General features: G+C 48.8%; 1 protein-coding gene across 2 annotated transcripts in view; it reads right to left on the bottom strand.

The window, feature by feature from the left end:
• Positions 1-8,468, bottom strand: part of FAM3D (FAM3 metabolism regulating signaling molecule D) — a 47,358-nt gene extending 38,890 nt beyond the window's left edge. The window contains exons 1-2 of one of the 2 annotated variants that reach the window (XM_032458177.1): positions 8,331-8,468; positions 492-541 (exon numbers count right to left, since the gene is read on the bottom strand). In XM_032458177.1, coding sequence (XP_032314068.1) covers positions 492-504 — 13 coding nt within the window. In that variant the 5' untranslated portion in view covers positions 505-541; positions 8,331-8,468. Of the gene's footprint in view, positions 1-491; positions 542-7,998; positions 8,306-8,330 lie in introns of those variants that run through there. The other variant, XM_006184840.3, reaches the window with a different exon arrangement.
• Positions 8,469-20,372: the final 11,904 nt, after the last annotated feature.

Below are 20,372 nucleotides of genomic sequence, written 5' to 3'. Positions count from 1 at the left end.
GCCTGTGGGGTCCCCCATCTTCCAGGGCACAGCGTGGTTCTTGGGCATCAGCTCACATGACACAGCACTCATTGTGTGTCGGGTACCATGCAGACAGCACTTACATACGTTATCTCAATTCATCCTCGCAGCACCCAGCTCTGTGGTTTGAGGATTCTAGAATAGCCCTCCTGGAGGCAAATATTTTGTCCCGTTTCCAAGCAGGATGAAGTGTTTCTAAGATAGGGTCAATTCCCATGATCCCAGCCAGGTGGGGCCGGGCCATTGTGCCAAAGTTTCTCCAGCCCATCAAGCTTGAGGCAGGTCTTACATTCTTCCAGGCTCTCCCTGGAAAGGTTTCCTCCTGGAATTCTGGCCTGACCAGTTGAGAACGGATAAAGCCAAATGACCTCTGAGTCCAGGATGGGCAGACACTACTGGCAGAAAAATGATTCCAAAACCAGTTTCAGACCTCAACCTTGAGCCTTAGAATCATCAGAGCCTGGCCCTACCTGACACTCTCATCTTGTCCAGGCGAAGAACGCTTGGGGTCAGTGTTAGCCTGTGGAGAGAAGAAAACAAAATTGGAAACTGGTGTCTAGTGTCTGAAAGTGAACAAGACTGCAGATGAGGGCCGGGTACCTCTAACTGAGGGGATCACAGTCCTTTCAGTTTGCTTTCTCAGCCCCTTTTGCCCCTGAAATTTTACATTCATACAACATGTCTTTTTTGAACACAGAGATTAGGAAGAAGAGGAAGATGAAGCCTGCCAGCCACTGCCCCTTAGAGGATTGATATATTCATTCATCCACTCATCTATCAAACCATTTGTCCATCCTTCCATCCATGCATCCATCCTCCCCTCCATCCATTTGTCCATCCATCCTTCTACTTGTTTATCCATCCATCCACCCAACCAGGCATCCATCCATCATTCTGTCCCTCCAGCCGGCAGAGAGACAGTGAGCTGGCTAGCCCCAGTGAAACCATTAGGGAGCAGAAACTCAAGTGAGCTTTGCTGATGGACCAAATTAAGAGTAATAAGGACTTACATAGCACAGGTGAGCTCGCGCTGGGTGCTGTATATACATTATCTCCTTTAATCCTCACAGGCCCCCACTTTAGTGGTGAGTAAGCTAAGGGTGCAGGTCTTGGCTGCCGAAACCCCATACGGCCCCACTGCTAGTGCTTTTTATCTCAGAGAAGTGTTGAAACTGAACTTCTTAAGTTCTGGGCAGAGATAGGGTCATCCTGGTCCCACTTCTCCCCTGTGCCACCCCCAGCTCCTGGGTTACCAGTGATTTGGTGGCGTTGAAAGGAGGTCTCTAGAGACTCGGGGGAGGGGAGGGCAGAGCTGAGGGTAACTTTCCCAGGTCTTGGAATACTCAGAGCCAGCTGGAGGGTCTCTGACTGCAATGACTTGCTCCCACCACTCTTCCTATCCCCTCCCCATCCCAGAATCCTCTTTATCCTAAGAATCCATCTCAACAGACATTGTGTCCAAAGCCCAAATGTCAAGGATCCAAGCAGGAGACAGAAGACCTGGACAATACCTGGGGGCAGTTGGGCTGGGTCAGTGCTCGATGTTTACACAACAGCAACAGCAAATGCAAACCCACATTTCCTTTTGAGAATGTCAAAAACCCTCCCACCCACCCTGGCCCTATCCCTCCAGGACCATCCAGGTGAGACAGCTGAGCTATCACCTGGCCTCACCCACAGAGATTTTGTAGAACTTTAAATTCCTGAAATTCAAATTATCAACTATTTTTTTTTCCCTTCAGATATAAAAATATATTGTGCTTAGAGTGTGACCTACAGTTTAGGAGTCCAGGCCCCTGGATAAGGCTCAAAGGACATTCTCAGGGGTCCCTGTATGTGGAGAATCCAGGAGACCTGGGGGCTGAACAGGATGGAAGGACAGGGACAGGGTCAGACAAACAATGTACAGACATGGATATTTATGGGGATACTCATAACAGGCATACACCCAGCTTCAGAGAGAGAGACATTCAGGGAGAGAGAAGAGAGGACAGAGACGGAGGGCAGGGGCGCATACCTGGGCAGGGGGCTAGGCTCTAGGTGTCACACCCATGCCAAATAGGGGTTCTGGCTTTAGGGGTGGGGGTGGGGAGGGGCGGAGGTGGCGAGGGCTCTCCCCCAGTCTGATGGCCCACTCAGTCCTTGCAGAGTTCGCTGGTGTCCTGGGTCCCCAGCCAGCTCACCTTGGCAGCCAGCGGGTGCTCTGGAGCTGGAGTCCAGGGCTGGCCTGTTGAACGTGGGGCAGGAGGGAGAAAGGCACCTGGGCCAGGTACACAGGGAGGGGCAGGAATTCTCTCTGCAGCCACCTAAAGCCCAAACAGCTTCCCTCCTCTTTGCTTCTGGGATTATCTCAACCTGTTATGCAGGTTATGAAATTGTAAGGCAAAGGCACAAGAAGAAACATCTTGCTGCCCCTGCTTGCTGGCTTGACTAGCCCTGGCACAGAGATGGTGGCCCCAGGGCAGTATTCAGCCAAAAGGTAGGTGGAGGTGGTGGGGGAGAGGTAGGAGATGGGGTGGGGGGTAGGAAGTGGGAAGGCTCGAATTGCTGAAAACTGCCCTACTTGGACCTGACCGGAGAACCCACCTCCATGCCTACTGTCCATGAACCTCTCCCTTTGTCCTGCCCTCTCTCCGGACCCCTTCTGATTTCTGGCTTCAGGTCTGGTCCTGTGCATAAGCCCCAGGCATGCTTTGCTTTTCCACAGCAGGCCTTATCTTCCACGGGCCTGGTACAACCTGAGCACTGAGTAAGTGCTTGATGAATATCTGGACACTAAATGAACTGGATTCCTGCATTGTCCTGGAAGGTCAGGAAGATGAAACCACCAGATAGAGAAGGAAGCTGAAGTTCAGAGAGGCCAACTGACTTGTCTGAGGCCACACAGCCAATTGTGGATTTTATTCCTGGAGCATTCTCTGAGCACTCGTGGGAAGGCAGGCTGTGGGTGCACTAGGCACGGGGGATATGGCTGTGCACAAGTTGTGCCCTGGAGCGTCCCTGGGCCTTTGCATTGCTAGTTCCTCTTCCTCTGCCTCTTTGCCTGGAACACTCCTTCTCATCCTTCAGGTCTCAGTGTGGAAGCTACTTCCTCTGGGAAGCATTCCCTGACCCCCTAATCAGGGCTAAACACCTATCTGTGGTCCTGAATGGGAGAACATTCCTCATGGCAGCCCACCCTGCCAAAAGGAGCTGGCCAATCAGAGCACTGTGATTCCTTGTGATTGGTTCAGGAGGGAGCACGTGACTCAAACAGGACCAGTCAGAGCTCTTCTTGGGATGGATCATTGGGAACTGGGGCGGTCCTTCTCTCTTTGATGATGCTAAGCTCCATGTCTGTCATTCTAGGGGTGCTGGAGCCCCTTTCTCAGCCACTGTTAACACATCACCTCGAAAAGATGCAAATGCAAGGGCTGAGCAGCAAGGGGCAGTGCATGTGGTCTGGGTCTTGAAAGAATCAGGCAGTAAAAAGCCTGTGATGTCAGGGGAGAGGATGGACCTGGGATTAGACAGACGTGGGTTTGTCACTTACTGGTTGTGTGTTTTGGGGGCACATGTCTCTGGGCCTCGGCTTCCTCCTTTGTAAGGTGCGGGCAGTGCTGTCTGCCTGTCCTGAAAAAGGTGTTGTGCAGGGAGGCCACCTGCCTAGAAGAGATTTGCTGCTCTGATGGCAGCAGGCCCCATCGGCCCTGCTGCTCCCTGCTAGCGCACTCCCATGGCAGAATTCCTTTACAGATGTTTGCTCTTCCTATGGAATCAGAATGCTGCTATCACAGCACCTCTCTGCCTGCTTGTTTGTGACATTTCTTAATGGCCCTACAGGAGCCTCTTCCTGTTCCCTGCAGCCCTCTGTACACAGGTGCCTCTCAGCTCAATCTTGACTTGTCCCAGAGTCCACCTGGAATGAAGAGAAGGTTACCTTCTCTCCAGGCTGGGAGGGTTCAGGAGAGCACCCTGATACACAAGTAAGTGGGCATTTCCCCTGCTGAAATCCCGTCTGGGGTCCCTGTTGACCACAGAACAAAGGCCAAAGTATTTCACGTGGCTTATACGGCCTTGCATGATCTGAGCCCCGACATGAGGGTGACCTTGCCAACCTCACGTGCTGTCCCTAATTCACACTCTTCTCAAGCCCCCAGAATGGCCCTGAGTGAGGCTCTCTCCCCATCCAGCATCACACACGTTGTTCCTTCTACCTGGACTGCCCTTCCCTGCCTCGTCCCTGTCCTCAGGTCCTGACCCAGCAGCCCTCTGTTGTTGGAAAGACAGAACTCAGAAGCTGTCTCCTAGCCCATCATAGGGATCCAGACTCAGCCAACAGTCACTTCAGAATCAGCCCTAAGTCACAGGGAAAAGGGACACTGAGCTTGGTGAATATATTCTGCATCTTCCCTGTCATGGGCATTGGCCCTCGGTCAAGTTTGCTCTCTGTTTACCAGATCATTTCTAAGGGGGTGTGAACTTGAGGCCACACAGAAAGCTTGGAGTAATCAGGAAGCACTGGCTGTAGCTTTATGTCTGCACCTTCATTAGCTCTAGTCCTTTGGCTTTTCCAGCACTTCCTGACAATCAGGTTTCCTCCTCTCTGCCCAGGGTAACCCCTCAAATTACAGGCATACCTGGGAGATATTGTGGATTCAGTTCCAGGCCACTGCAGTAAAGCGAATATTGCAGCGAAGTGAGTCACCTGAACTTTTTGGTTCCCCAGTGCATATAAAAGTTGTGTTTACACCACATTGTAGTCTATTAAGTATGCGATAGCATTATGTCTGAAAAAACAATGTATATACCTTAGTGAAAAAAATGCTTTATTGCTAAAAAATGCCAATCATCATTTTTTCAGTGAGTCTTCAGTAGTTACATGAAAGATCACTGGTCATAGGTCACCATAATAAATATAACAATAATGCAAAGTTTGAAGTATTATGAGAACTACCAAAATGTGACACAGAGACACAAAGTGAGCAAAGGCTGCTGGAAAAGTGGCGCCAACAGACTTGCTTGACACAGAGTTGCCATAAACCTTCAATCTGTAAAACAAAACAAAACAAAAAACAAAAGAAACAAAAAAAAAAAAACCCAGTATCTGCAAAGCTCCCTGAACTTTCCTGTCGCCTCTGCCTGGGGGACGACAACCTGTGTGTCATCGCACCCCCAGCAGGATGAGCCCTCATCCAGCCACCACCGCATCTTCCCCAGGAGATGCTTTCTGACTTTCCTTCTTCTTAACCCCAGGACATCCCCAGCCCTTCAGGGATCCCCTCGCTGCACCTCTATCAGGAGTGATGGATCAGACTGTTCTCTTGGTGATCTCTTGAGCAAGACTTGCTTTAGCTAATAATAAAAATAATCAATTACTAATAAAATCATAAAAATAGCTACCATGTATTGAGTGCTTACTGTGCACCTGGAATCAGAGTAAGAATTTTATGCATATATCCTGCCAAATCCCCATAGCAACTGTATGAGTTGGATATACTATTATCTCCACTTCTTAGAGGAGGGAGCTGAGGCTTGAAAGAGGGTAAGTAACATGCCTGTGGCCTCCCAGGGGAGGCAGCAGAGCTGGAATTCACACCATTGACAGCAAACAGCAGAGGGTGAAAACCCTGGGCACGCCAAGGCTGACCTGCCCTCCCCGTGTCCAACAAGGAAGGGCAGTGGCTGTGAGGAAGTTCTGTGTGCCAAGGAGTGAGACTTGACTCTGGAAAGAGTTGGTATTTTAATTTGAACTCAAAGGATGATCCTACACCAAGAAAAGATCCTGGTCTCAGGGACAATGATTAAATGTTGTTACTGAGGGCTTGAGTCTTCCTTTCTTTGAGCCAATGAACTTTTGGGGAAGGGATGGCAAACATGAGCATCTGTGCAGCCTCTGTGTGATGCCCCACCATGGTGGCCCCTGGGAAGTGGGCACAGCACCTGTTCTGGCTGAGAGCAGAAGAGGGCCCAGACTTTGTCTCACCACCTCTCAGCGTTGGCGCATGAGGTTTGTCTTCCTTGCAGTGGGGCTTTCTCAGTGGGGTAGAGGGCCTGGTGGGCTTCGAGCTGGGAACTCCCCACAGCATATGCCTGCAGGGACCAGGGGAAATACACTGGATGTGGCTGAAGCTTCCCTTTCCTTACAGACAAGCCTGTGATGTCACAGGGTCATGAGCTGAGAAGGGAGTTACTTGGGGATCTCTGTGACATTTAAAAACAATTCAACTCAATTATTTATCCTAAAATATTTCCTGAGACTCTCCTCTGTGCCATCACAATGCTAGTGGGGGGATGCATCATAGAACCTATAAGGTTCTCCCCTTCTAGAAATACAAGTGTAAGGGGGTAGGGACCAGTCCGTGGATGGCCACAGTACAGTGGGATAGGTGCTCTTGTGGGGCTCCCTCAGGGGACCTCCCAGCTCGGGGGGGCTGTCAGTGAAGACCTCCTGGAGGAGGTGACATCTAGGCAGATAAAGTTCTCCTGGAAACTGCTCCAGGCGGAGGGAACAGCATGGGCAGAGGCTCAGAGGTGAGGCAGAACACGATAATCTAATGGTAGAGACCAAAGTGAAGAGGGGAAGAGATAGGACGGAGGAAGACGTGAAGAGAACAGAAAGGCAGCAGCAACACTAAGACTGAAGGTGACAGACATACTGACTCCCATAAGCACTCACAAGGGGTTGCCCGCACACACACACCTGAGTCAGAGCAGAGCTAAGAGGTCTGCCCGGAACCAACGGATGCATTTAACCCTGCCCAGACCCAGCTGCCCCTACCCTGAGTTTCCAATTGCCCCCCACCCCACCAGGCTGTTCTGAACACTGACCATCGCGACGCAGGCCTGTGTGAAGTAATCACAGTAACCGAGGCTGCCTTTTGCTCTAAATGGTCCTTCTTGTAAACTCCCAGTATGTATAGGCAATTATTGATCACATCACCAATACAGAGGGAGATAAACAATGAATATATCCATAGACAGTAAGGCTGGTGGCTAAAACAATTTGTTCCAGTGACATTTATTTCAGAGGGAATAAACCCATTACTTCCATTATGTCCTGTTTTAATTTTATTTATTGATTTTAATGGTTTTCTCTAGCTCTGGCCAATGTAGAATGACTGGGCCACACAGGGCTGTGCTGCCGAAGACGTAAGAAGATATCAGGGGGGCAGGATTCTGAGGGCTTTACTCCCCCAGTTCCTAGGCTGTTTCCCAGAACAAGACAACAAATGTATGTGCTGGGTGCTGCCCTGAGATGCTTCCTGATTTTAACTAAATTTAATCCTACAGCAGCTCAGTGAGGAATCTGGGGAAACTGAGGCCCAAAGAGGTCAGATCTCACAGCTGGTCAGAGTCAGAGGGAGAAAAGATCCCAGAGACAAACCCACTTTGTCCTGCTCCTCTGGACCAGGGCTTGGCAGTTTTCTGGAAGGGAGCAGAAAGGAAGTATTTTGTGCTTTGTGGGGCCCTATGTTCTCCGTCACCATACGCAACTCTGCCACCGTAGCGGCAAAGCCTATAGACAGTACGTAAATGAAGGGCCCTGCCTGCTTTGCAGGGCTCAGCTGCCTGTCCTTGGTCCTCGTGTTGGGTGTTAGAACGACCTTCCTCCCTGTTTACCTGACTGGAGTATCACCCGAAGGTGCTTTGCTCAGTGCCTGGCACCCAGAAGGCCCCAGTCCACGGCATTCTTGTGCCCATTGCAGACGTAACTAATCAGTCATAGCATGTCTTTGCACAGAGCCTGAACCCAACCTCAGAATCCTCACCATGGTGCACTATTAACTGATCAGACTTGGCTCCTCAGATGACATCTATTGCCTTCCTGAGTCTGTTCTCAGTAATCTCTTTAATTCTGTGGTTTCCTTCTTCCTCTCCTTTCATGCCTCTCAGGCCCTTTCACTCCTGATTTTCTACCCACCCCACCTCCATTTTTCTTTCTCTCAATAATGTGGACCCAGAGGTATAACCTTTTCCATTCTGGTGGAAACATACCTGAGGGCTACGGCTCCCACGTCCCTGCTTCAGTGGAGAAGGCGAGATGGCCCAGCTGGTGCCTTGCGTCCCTGACCCAGCCAACCACCACCCTGGACCAGCTGCTAAGAGTGTCCGACTTCTGGGTCCTTGATGGGTTGGGGCCTCCCCGGCGGATCCTCCAGATGCAGCAGGCCCAGAGGGAGGAACTAAGTAGCTCACTGGCACCTCAGGTGGGCCAGTTCCTCCCGGCTCTGCCTGGGCTCTGCCCTCCTTCAAAGAGCTTACCGTAAATGCTCCCTACCCTGTTAAACAATCTCACCAGGAAGAAGGAAGTTAATCTAAGGGCTCACCCAGAGGAAATGAGCCTGAAGCCTTCTCTGGCTGAGGAGCCACCTGGAGCCCTGGCTCAGCTGGGCCGTGAGTGTCTCTTCCATGGAGCTCTCCTGGCTTTGGCAGAGGAGGTTTGGGTGGGGATCTGAGCAACTTCATCAGGAATGCAATACCGCAATCACTGCCTGAAAATGTAAAACAAAATACAATGTGACAAACCCCTCCAAGAGCAAGCCACCCCATGCTGACGACCTCCCCAGTGGGGAGGGTCCAGTAAGCGAGGGAAGGTGCTCTCACCTGCTCTGGGGCTCTGGGCCAGGGTGGGGCAGCAGGAGAAACCGGGGAGGAAGTGAGCCTGGGGGAGGGGACGCAGCCAGACTGTGGGTGGGGGCGGGAGATCAAAGAAGGCAGGGCGACAGCCAGCTGCGTGCACTCAGAGATTCATAGCAGCTCAACAGCTTATTTCTCTTATTTAATTATAAAAAGAATATAGCCCCATTATGAAAATTTTGGCAAACATTTAACAGTGTAAAGGGGAAAACAGCAGGCAAATATAACCTTTCCTTGGGAATGAAGTTAATATTTTGACCTATTTCCTCCCCTTGGTTGTGTAATAAAACTCTACCTGTGTGTCCAGTGTGTCACCTTCTTTTCTCACTGAACCTTAGAGACGAGGCATTTCCCATGTCACTGAAAACTTGCAGTTGTGATTTCTTAACAATCGCATGTTGCAAAGCGCTGTCTTCATTTATGCTCTTCAACTGCTGGGTTTTTTGATCATTTCTATGTGTGTGCGCATGTGTGTGGTTGTAAGTACACTGCAGTGAACTTTTGCAGGCATGTCTTATGGTCTTTGTGCACCTTTATTTCCTCTTTTCTCTTTTTAAATGCGACCAGTAATTCCAGCCTTCTTAACTCACAAGTTCTTATGAGGCAAAAAGGAGAAACTGGTTATCAAAATGCTTTCAAAACCATGGAGGAGCGAGCCATCCAAATGGAAGGCCAGATCTTGAGCACTGCCTCTACTTCTGTGTGTGTGTATGTGTGAGTGAGTGTGTGTGCATGTGCGCGCGCAGATGAGTGTGGGACTAGGAGTAACAGTGACGGCATTGGTATTTGTGGAGCATTTACTATCTACCAGCTGCTCCATTAAATGAGGCACACATGTCATCTGACTTCATCCTAATGACAACCCTCTGAGGGCAGTACTATGATTACCCACAACTTACAAATGAGGAAAATGAGGCACAGAGAGGTTAAGTAATTTGCTCCTGGTGACACAGCTAGCAAGCAGGAGGCTGAGGGATAGACACAGACACAGACACACACAGACACACACAGACACACAGACACACACACACACACACACACACACACACACACCCTGAGAGCTGCAAGCAGCAATAAGGGTCTCAGAACACTGCAGCAGCACCTTCCCTGGCGATTTAGAACACCTAGAGGCTCCAAGCATTTCCTGAAATGAGGTGCTTTTTAAAAACTGGGCATTGCCCAGTGTTCCTGGCAGGCAAACTAATCTGAAGATTATTTTCCCAGAGCTGGGGTAGTTTCTGAATTAGAATGCTTTGTTCGAAGGGAACATCCCAGAGGAGCAGCACCCACCCCTAGCCCATCTGAGACCGAAAGGCAGGAGAGCATCACTGCGTGTGTGCAAGTGTGTGTCTAAGAGTGGGTACCCATAAATGCGAGTGTGTTTCCTGGGTCCTCATCAGATGTGTGCGTGTGTATGCACAGGGGTGCACGATGTGTGTGCTGTACAGGCTGTATGGGGCCTCCTGGGTGTCCAAAGACGGAAGAGTTGGTTTACTAATGAAATAATGTCTACCACCCCGATTTTCCTAGTTCTCTTCTTTGAGAGGAAACTGGACCAGGACCAAGGCAGGGATCTCTATGTGCCCCGTTCAGCATCAGATCAGCAGCATTTTTTGCAGCAACCATGGGCCTTGATAACAAAAGGTAGCCAGGTGTGCGCAGCAGCCCAGGGAGTAAGGCACACAGCATTACCACACCAAGTGGCACCGTCAATAAACTACCAACAGTTTATAGTTTTCCTCCCTCTGGTTAACTGGCCCAATCCGATGTGGCCATGTGTGCCTTGTGCCTTGATCTGCTGTGTAATAAAATCAGTGCCGTGGCATGAGAGACACAGCTAACGAGAGAATACAAAGAGAGTTGGAAATTTCTTTTGCAAGCATTAATAATTCATTCCTCCATTCATTTCTTTTAGTGCTACTGCTGTTGCTATGTGCAACAGCAATGACCAACGGCGGGAATGGAGGTCTTTCTCTGGATGCCAGGGCCGGAGCTGGCAGCGGGGGCAGAAGCTCTTGGGCGTGGAGGCGGGGGCACCGGCAGCCCAGCCACACCGTCCACGGTGTGAGTCTGCGGCTCTGGGTGCAGGGAGGGAAAGGGGGGCTGGATCAGCTCAGAAGTCTGACATGGGTCTCACTGAGCAAAAATCAAGGTGTCCAGGGCTGCTCCCCTTTCTGGAGGTTCCAGAGGAAAGTTGGTTTCCCTCCCTTTTCTAGCGTCTAGAGAAACTCACCTTTCTTGGCTTCTGGCTCATCTCCCATCGCCCTGTCTCTTTCTCTGACTCTCTTCTGCCTCCTTCTTCCGATTTTAAGGACCCTTGTGATTACACTGGGATCACCTAGATAATAAGGAGAATTTCTCTATTTCAAGGTTAGCTGATTAGCAACCTGAATTTCACCTGCAGCCTTAATCCCCTCTTACCTCCCAACCTAACGTATTTATAACGTTTAAGGTGGGAAATTTATTTCACATGTTTTAAGAATTATGAGAGCAACGCTTGTTCATGGTAAAATATTCAGATCAGTGCAGAGCCTGCTCAAATAACCATTTAAATACCCACTTTTACCGACCTTTCACAATTTCTAAATAACTTTCTAGAATTTTCTGTGCACTTACAAGCATGTATGTCTGTCTCTCTTTCCTTTCTGTTCCTCTCTCTGCTGTGCTCTCTCCCTTTTGCCTGCTATCCAAGTTGCCATCTGTCAATCCACCCATCCATTCAGCTGGTATGAATTTTACTCCAGGTCATGGGTGTAAGAAATGTCATATTTCTTTATTTTTCTAAATCAAGTTAAATCTCACTCCAAACCTCCACTTGTCAGGGTGGCCAGAACTTCAGTATCAAGCATCATTCACCTTCAGTCCAACCATAATTCTGGAGCTCCCCTCATCCTTCTTGGCTGCCAAAAAATGGGAGTAGGGAGGGCTAAGCAATGTTCTGGAGACGGGGTCTGGCTTCTCCTTTATACACGCTCACAGATTTCTAAGCTGTATTCTGTGAAGGATTCCCATTCAAACAATGTAAAGAAACAGACACACATACACAGGAAAAGTCTGCAAGAAATGCAGCAAAGTTCCAGCACTGCCGTCTCTTAGAAGTGGGATTATGGCCATTTTAATTTTCTTCTTGACATAACTCTTCTCTTTCACCCTACATTTTCTACAGGTAACAGGTGTCATTTTGTAATCAACACAGCAAAGGTCATTACCAGTACTCAATGTCACCCTCCACCAGCCTCTCCTTTCAGCTGAGTGCCTGGCACAGCATACTCCTTGCGTGGAGTCCTCCGTCGGGGTGGGCTCAGGTTCAAAGCCGCAGAAACCCCTTGGAATGCAAACTGCAGCTGCCCTGCTTTTCTAGGCTGTAAGGAGGGTTCGAGAGGAGCCGGGAGTCTGATGGCTGGAGAGGAAGGAGCTGGCCTTTGTGGCCACCTCGTGGCTTCTTTTTTAATTGAGGTTCACAGCTACAGTCCCTTCATTCCAGAGGGGAGGGCTCACCCTTCCGAGCTCCCGGGCAGCCACGCTGGCTGGAATCTGCCTTTCGGCAGTGGGGTCTGGCTTCTTCAGGGACTGAAGGGTAAGCAGAGGTCCAGGGAACCATGGTACAGGGTGGGTGACCCAAAGCTTCCCTCCCAGGGCTAGACTCTGAGCTGGGGGGCCAGTTAGGCTGTGGGCTGGTGGGTCTTTTCCCAGGGGCTGTCTGAGGGTAGGGCAGCCCAGGGAAAGCAGACACCTTTGGAGTGGGGAGGGGAAGCTCGTACTTAAGTATGGCCAACCCTTGTGGCATCCAACCATTCAGCTGTTCATCAGCAAATATTTAATGAATACCTTCTCTGGGCTAGACACCAGGCTGGGACCCCTGGGCCCAATGAAAAGCAAAATTAGACCTGTTCTCTGACACGGTCTGGGATAGATGCCATCAAAGGGGCTGTGCTGTTCATTTCTTCCTTTCTGCCTTGTTTGTTCCTGTTAATTGGCAGAAACAATCTAACAACAAAGAAATCTGAAAGTCAAATGAAATGGAAGAAATTTGTTCTCAGTTCTTACAGATGCTTCTTCATCGTCACCATTGTTGTCATCATCACCGTGATAGATATGGACAGTACCTTACAGCCTTATGTTCTCCATGCTTTTCTGTCAGGCTCACGTTTTGTCTTCACTAAGATTGTTGGGGAAGATTCAGCCTCACCCATCGCTGTGGCGTGCATGTGGTCCATTCATCCGGGATCCAGTCCTGGCTCCAGCACTGACGAACAGTGTGAGCTTGCTTGGGCAAGTCACTTCCTCTCTCTGAGCCCCAGCCTCCTCTATAAAATGAGGTTAAAAAGAGAGGTAGCTTCACTGGGTTGTCATGAGGATTAAACGAGATGATGCAGGTAAGGCTCACAGCATGGACCCTGGCTCAGAGCAGGATGCCTCCTGCCTGTCAGCTGAGGCCTTTCTTTGTGAAACCCTTGGCTCCATCACCCTTCTCCTTTGCAGGAGGTCCTGATGGGTGCTGAGGACTTGCTGCCTCAACTGGTGAAGACACCCTTGGACGTTGCTCCTTTAGAACCTCAGCCTCAGTAGGTTCCGAGTCAGACCCATCAGCATCCTCCACCAATCAGTTCCTCTTTGGGTTTTCCCATTCCTGTTGAGCACATCATTATCAAGCTCAAGATCTTGGAGGCCACTTTGATCCAGCTCTCTCTCCTTCCCCACATGGATTCCACCTTGTGGTAGTTCTCACATCTGTGTCTTTATATTCACGCTCAGAACTGTGATTCTCCAGCATCCATCACCTGGTCTACTCTGCTTCTGATCCATTCTTTCAGACACGGCAGCCCAAGCTTCCTACACGGCCTCAGGGCCCCAGGAGGCACCCCCACCTCTCTAGCTTCATCTCATGCCACCAGCCCCTTGTGCTCTTGCTCCAGCAAAGGAAGTATTCAGTTCCTCCAAGTTCCCATGTCCTTTTGCCTTTGCACATTCTGTTTTCTCTGCATGGAACACTCTTTCCTACTAGATTAGTCATGATCAGTTAGGCTACATGGTGATAATAAATTAACCCCCAAATTTCAGTCACTTAATGAATTAAAGTGTGGGTTGGTTGGTCCTTCTCTGTCTGGAGAAGTGACCTCCAAAGTCACCGATGCAAAGGAAAAGGAGTTGGATGAGGCACCTGGCTCTTCACCGACTCAGCCCGGAAGTGTCACAGGTTCCTTTCTCTCCCCCTCTATTGGCTGGAATTGGTTACATGGCCCTATCCTAACTGCAAGGGAGGCTGGGTAATGTAGGGGAGCACATGGGATGCTTGGTGAGCACCACTGCGTGGTGCCATACCTTCCTCTGTCTTCTGACCCGTTCTTCCAGTCCTCATGAAAAGTCACTTCCTCTAGGAAGCCTTTCCTGATTTCCCAGCACTGGGTCAAAGTTTCCTCCCATGTGTATGTCCTCCTATGTGTGTGTAGACTGCTACATAAACACACAAGGTGCTGCCTGCTATTCCAGTAAATCATGAATGTTGTCGGCCATCAAGCCATCAGCCTCTGCAGCCACCTGGACAGTGCACCCTGGGGGGAATTCAGGATGGAGGAAAACAGGCTACTGGTCCTAGACAGTGAAGATGCTTATGAAAGGAATAGTTTCAATGAGCCCAGACTCCTGCATCCTCCCACACATAGAAAAGCACTAAAATCATTAACTTGAGATGTATGTTTTTTGTGATTAGCAGGAATCTTTTGATGTTTGACTACATTCCTCCCCCCCCCCCCCCAACAAATACTTCTATATATCCTGGTTCCTCTCTTACCTCTTGGGAACAGTTCTTCGGAGCTACTGAGGTTGTCTCCTGGGCTGCAGTCCTCAGCAATGTCCCTGAATAAATAAGTAACACATCGTTCTCAACTTTCAGATAGTGCATTTTTTTCAGTTGACCTGTACACTGTGCACACCCTCACCCTGGGACGCATGCCCTTGAACGTCCTGGCTGTCTGCTGGTCCTCTGCTCGGCCTGAGCTCTGTGAAGGCGGGGACCTGTTCCATCTCTTACTTGGACCTGCCCTCCCCTCAGTACTCAGCACAGTGCCTGCCATCCAGCAGGGCTCCACAGACGATTCTGGAGTGGATGGCTGGTCCCCAGCCCGGCGTTCAGGGCTCTCTAGGATCTGACCTAGTCCACGGTGCTTCTCTCTGGACCTCTCATTCAGCTGCTCTGGGTTTTAGGTCTTCTGTGTATAGCATGGTGCACAAGGCCTTGAACTTTTTGTCAGGCAGTTCTGAATCTGATTGACAGCTCCAATGTTTGCTTGTTACAATATTTCCTAGGCCAATCCAGTGCTCTGTGCCTCAATAGATTCCATTACACCTATTTTATACCTATTTAGTTGTGAGGATTCAATGAAAAAATGCTTTTAAAATGCATCACCATTATTACAGAGTATGGCAAATACCATACTTCACTGATTCTCAGATGTACATTCCCCCCCCCCCACCTTTTAACATATCTGAAATCAGATGCATCCTACAATTGTTGTAAGAAAACACTATGTCATTGTTAAGTTTGTGGCTTTTGTTCTTTTTTGATGGTATTGGTGTGTCTTAGATTCCATGACACATGAGAGTTAATAATTGATCATTATTAACTATCATTTTTGCCTTTAAAATGATCTCCACCTCTGCTGGATTTTCATCTGCAGACATTTCTCTCATCCTTCCAAACCTTTTGGTGAAAATTCAAGACAAGGATACCTTCCCCATCCAGACCTTGGAGTGGAACAGGTGTTATAAATTTTTCCTGTATCCCCCTATCCAAGGGGCCTCCCTGCTTCTTTCACATGCATACTATCTCTCTTTCTTCGGAATTTCTCCCGGTGTAGCACTAACCAGAGTCCACCTTGGATCTTATTAAAAATTAATTTACTAAAATTAGTCACATCCAACTTTTAAGCATTGATGATGTGCTATACTATGCTCCTTACAATGCACTATCTCACTGAATCCCCAGTCTGTAAGCCAGGCATTATTTCTAAGATGAGAAAACTGAGGCACAGAGACGTTTGGTAACATACAAAAGACACACAGCCAGTAGATAGAGGAGCTAGGATTTAACTGGGCTCTGTCTGATGGGAGACTTCGCCAAAACTGCCTCTCATGTATGCCTGCTCCATAGCACAGAGCACAGGGACCACCACACAGCAGGTGCTCAAATCATCTCATTTACTAGTGAATGGAAGAGGCTGTCTTGGATTGGTATCTTAGTGCTGATAGCAACATAAATCCTCAGTTTTCATTCTTATATCAAAAGCCATATTAGATTTCTCTGACTTTGGCCCCAAAGAGAAAGGTTCTATTTTTTATTTACAGCCTTTGCCTTTCCCAAAGCCATCTTGATCAAATGTTCCCACTGTTCCCTTTCCAATAACCCCCCACCCCATCTCATGTGCAATCACATTATCTCTCAGCCACTTGTGTCCCGTGCAGCCCATCCAGCTGTTTCAGAAGCATCTCCATGACAGCAGCTGGTACAGCTGGATGGCTGCCCAGTAGCACAATGAAGGAAGAATACACTGAGTTACTGAAAACGCTTAAACAGAACATTCCTGCCCACCGCCCCAGCATATGCCAGTTGCTGCCTCTGAAAATCAGGCTGAGGCAGCCCCTCGGGTTGCTGAGAAGGCAGTGACCTCTTAGTATGTACATGTGAGCAAGGAAGTCAATCTTTGCCCTTGAGCAGGGAGAAGGTGCTTCCAGAGCCGGGACATATACCAGGTTCTTTCCTTGCAGGGCAAGGGGACAATATGGTGGTGTTGACACACTTAGTAAAAATGGCCTCCAGGGGCCAGTCTGATGGGGACTCCCGCACACATCAAATGAGGCTCACTCCCCTGCCGGTGGCCTTGGTAAGCACTGACAGACTCACAGACTCTCGAAGGGGAAAGGGAAACAGAGAGAATGAATATTCAAAAATACCTTTGCCTTGCTTTGCCTCTAATGGTGGGAGCCACCCCTGGTGGCAAAGGAAGTAAAGGCCACAGTCCCAGGACGGCAGGTTGTGCTGGGTGTGGAGTCCTGGAAGATCTGTTCCCAGAGAGGCTGTGGAACTGGGCCAGAGCCTCCTCGGGCCGAGGCTCGGGGCCCAGGCAGAGGCAGAATTGTACCCACCCATTCCTGCTGTCTCTCCTTTTCCTCATTTGCTTCTTGGTCTTCCCAAGCCACATCTTCATGAATTTTCTGTCGGGGAGAGGTTGCTGTGGCCGGTCCTGTCCGTTTGCAGCCTTCGGTGGGTTTAGCTCTGCCTACAGCCTCCTGCTCCGGACACAGCCTCACGAGCCCTTCCTAATTTAGGCTCCGGAAGGAATGTGTCTCCACTAGGTTCTACTGCTCTCTGGGTGTTCCCGATTCCCAGACGTGTTCCCGTGGAAGCGGAGAAACTCTGGAGAATCCAGAGAGATATTCTGGGGGAGAGAATGAGGTGGGCTCTGGGTCTTTGCAGACTCTGATCTTCTAGTTATCCAGCCGTGTATCAACTCCCCAGTATGGTTCACTGAACTACGCTGGAGATGAGTGTTTCCCACTGTGTCTTTTCTGTTGAATGTTACCCTTAGCTACCCTGATCTGCCTCCTTGACATCTGACACCTTCCCCTTTCCCATCCAGGATGGGTTCTGAGCTTGCCATCCCAGGTCTCAGAACTTCTGTCATATATACTCTTGAGAAAGGTAGGGAGAGAGATGGCCAGAGAAGAAATGGAGGATTTAGCTGGAGAGCCTGAGTTGAAATATGATATAAAGGGCTGGGGATGAGAGTGAAGAAGGGAGAGGAGAAAAGTATTTGGGAGACTAGGGGTGCAGGGGGCTAGAGAGATGTTGTCTGGAGAGGCTGCTGCTCTGTATGAGGAAACAGGGCAAATAGGCAAGGATCCTTGGGGTTATTAACTGGCTCCCCTTTCAGTTCCCCGAGAAACACAGATAAAAAGAGAAATTCTTAAAAAATTTTCCCTTAGAGGCTGGACCTCTTATTTGAGCTTCACTGTGCAAAGATTAGGCCACGGAGGCTCCTAAATGTATTAAAGTTACAAAAACATTTCTTTACCTCTGCTGTGTCAGACTCTGTGCTGGGCACTGAGGGAGTAAATATGAGTAAGAAATGCTCCATGCCCTAGAGGGAGTCGTGGACTGAAATGATTCTAAGAGGCTATGATTCCAAGATTCTAACATTTCAGAACTGCCTTTTGCTGAAATGCTCAACACCACTGTGTGGGCCGGGCAGTACATTTCCAGCACTTGAGTCAGGAGGCAGAATTTCTGGGAGAAGGTAGTTTGTGTCTCCTCTCCTGTCTCTCAGGAAGAATCTGGGCTCTGCAGAGGCTCTGGGAGCCAAGCCCCAGCTACCTTTGGGAGGATCCCTATCACCAAGTCAGAGGATTGTTTCTGTCCCCAGAAGACTCACCGTGGTAGAACCATGACTCTGGTTCCATTTCTGGTTTTTGTCCGAGCTCTGTCTTCACTCTTGGCTGCTTCTCTATTCACACTTGGCCACTAGAACAAAGCTTGAAATCCACTGCAGAGGCCAACCTTGACCTAAATCCATAAAGAGAGCTAAGTAAATTCATTGACTTGGGTCCTTTTAGTCTCTGTTGAAGGATAATAGCTTTTTAGTTTAACTAAGCCCCTGTACCTTGATGAGAAATGTTGTTCAGAGAAAATACTGATTGAGGTTTTGTCCTCATCAGAAGGCCTATGTGCATACAATTCGCCAACACTCACTTGTGAGTCTTGTTCTCTTAGGGTCCAGCAAAAGCGGCCAAGATCTCAGCAGATGGGTAACAGGACCTAATTGAATGGATGTGCCAACTGCCTCTTCTTGCTTAACATGAGGCCCTTTTATTTCTCTTTATTTGTCACTCATCTCTCAATATTTTGGTTTACTTTTCCTCCTCTTGTATGTTACAAACGTGTATGCAACACTGGTCTGCTTTGGACTGTCATTTGCTAGAAACTATGACCTTATAAGACCTTATAAGAGAACCTCTATAGTTCTCTTAGTGATAAACAGTTAATAATAACCACAGCCAGCCCTGAAGTCTGGTTAGCACTTAATGATTTCACTTGCATTACTCAACTCTACCCCTGAGGGGCAGGAGGGAGTAGAGCCCAGCGGTTAGCAGCATCTGTTTGGGGGTCAGAGGCACCTGGGACCAAATCCCCGCTTGACTCTTGGCTAGCAGTGGGATCCACGGCAGGTTGTTTAGCCTTCCCACAAGCTCTCAGGATTTGGGGGATTTGAAAAATGATATATAGGCTACTGCCTGGTGCATGGTTGGTGACCAGAATACAAGATCATTGTTCCCATTTTACAAATTAAAGTATAGAGAAGCTAAAGGACTTACACTCCCAGCCCTGGGTTCTTTGCTCCCTGTGAGGTGGCCTGGCATTCCTCCACAAGGATGGGCACCAGTGTCTCCTGTGTCTTGGAATCCCTCTCAAGGGATGAAGTCAACTCTCAGCAATGCACTGGGGGAGTGTCTTTTCATGTTTCCCTGTGGGATGAAACAAAATGTCTAGTGATGTGTAGACTTCACCTCTCCCAGCCCCTGGTTAGTGATTTAGTTTATCCCCGTCTCCTACGTAGCTGACCAAGACCAGCCAGGTCTTGGTGGGGACCCCATCCCATCTGCCACGACTGGTGGGGAGTTCTGCTCCTGTTTTTCTCTCACACCCACCAAGTGTAAACATTAAAAACAAATGTTTGAGAGGATGCTCGTTCATAGAGCTGGATAGTTTCAGGTTATAGGGAGTAATTAATCATTACCAAGTATATTTCTGTCCCAGTTTCCTTATACCAAACATATATTTTATTGCTGGGTGGATTTTCTTCATACGTGGCCAACCTCTATCAGGACTTGGAGATTACTCAGGCTTTCACAAGGGGTTAGCTTTCCGCCCTGGCTGCCAGCTTGCACCTTTGTACCTGGAACTGAAGTAGAACTAACTGGGAAAGAACAGTGATGTTTGGACAAGGGGAGGGTTTCATGTGGCCTTTTTTTTTTTTTTTTTTTTTTTTTTTACAGGCTAGACTCTTCCTGAGTGATGGGAGGCCTTAAAGGCCAGGTGTTCTGGCTTAAAGCAGTAGGGAAAATTCCAGGCTTTTTGGCCACTGATAAGGAGAGCCAATGCACTTGGCTGTTCCTGTCGCCTTCCTCCTTCTGCCCCTCACCATTTCAGGGACCCCACTCTGGGTCCAAGATGCTTGATGCGAACTCATTTTATTGTACATTTTGGGATCTAGTCACTAGGAGAGCAGAAAAAGCAAGAAGCCAAGCAGCTTTGTTACACTCAAACTTCAGATTCAATATTGGCATTTTATGCAATCAGCTCAGCGGCTTTCTGCAATTAGGTCAGCATGTGGTGAGGGCTAGAGGGTGTGTTATGTTCTTGTGCTGACTGGTTCCCCACCTCTGACAACTTTGTTAATGGGTCCTGTGGTAACTCAGCCTTTGTGTATTAGTCATCTATTGGTGTGTAACAAAATACCCCCCAGATTTAGCAGCTTAAAAAGACAATAAATATTATTTCTCACAGTTTCTGTGGGTCAGGCATTGAGGAGCAGACTGGCTATGTGATTCAGGCTTAGAATCATAGGGTACCAAAAGAGATTGGCTAGAGACAGAATGTTTGTGTCCTCCAAAAGTCCATATGTTAAATCCTAATGCCCAATGTGAAATTTGGTGGTGGGCCTTTAAGTCATGAAGGT

Source organism: Camelus ferus, chromosome 17, assembly GCF_009834535.1.
Source record: "Camelus ferus isolate YT-003-E chromosome 17, BCGSAC_Cfer_1.0, whole genome shotgun sequence".
Lineage (NCBI taxonomy): Eukaryota > Metazoa > Chordata > Mammalia > Artiodactyla > Camelidae > Camelus > Camelus ferus.
This window is presented reverse-complemented; position numbering and strand designations above follow the sequence as displayed.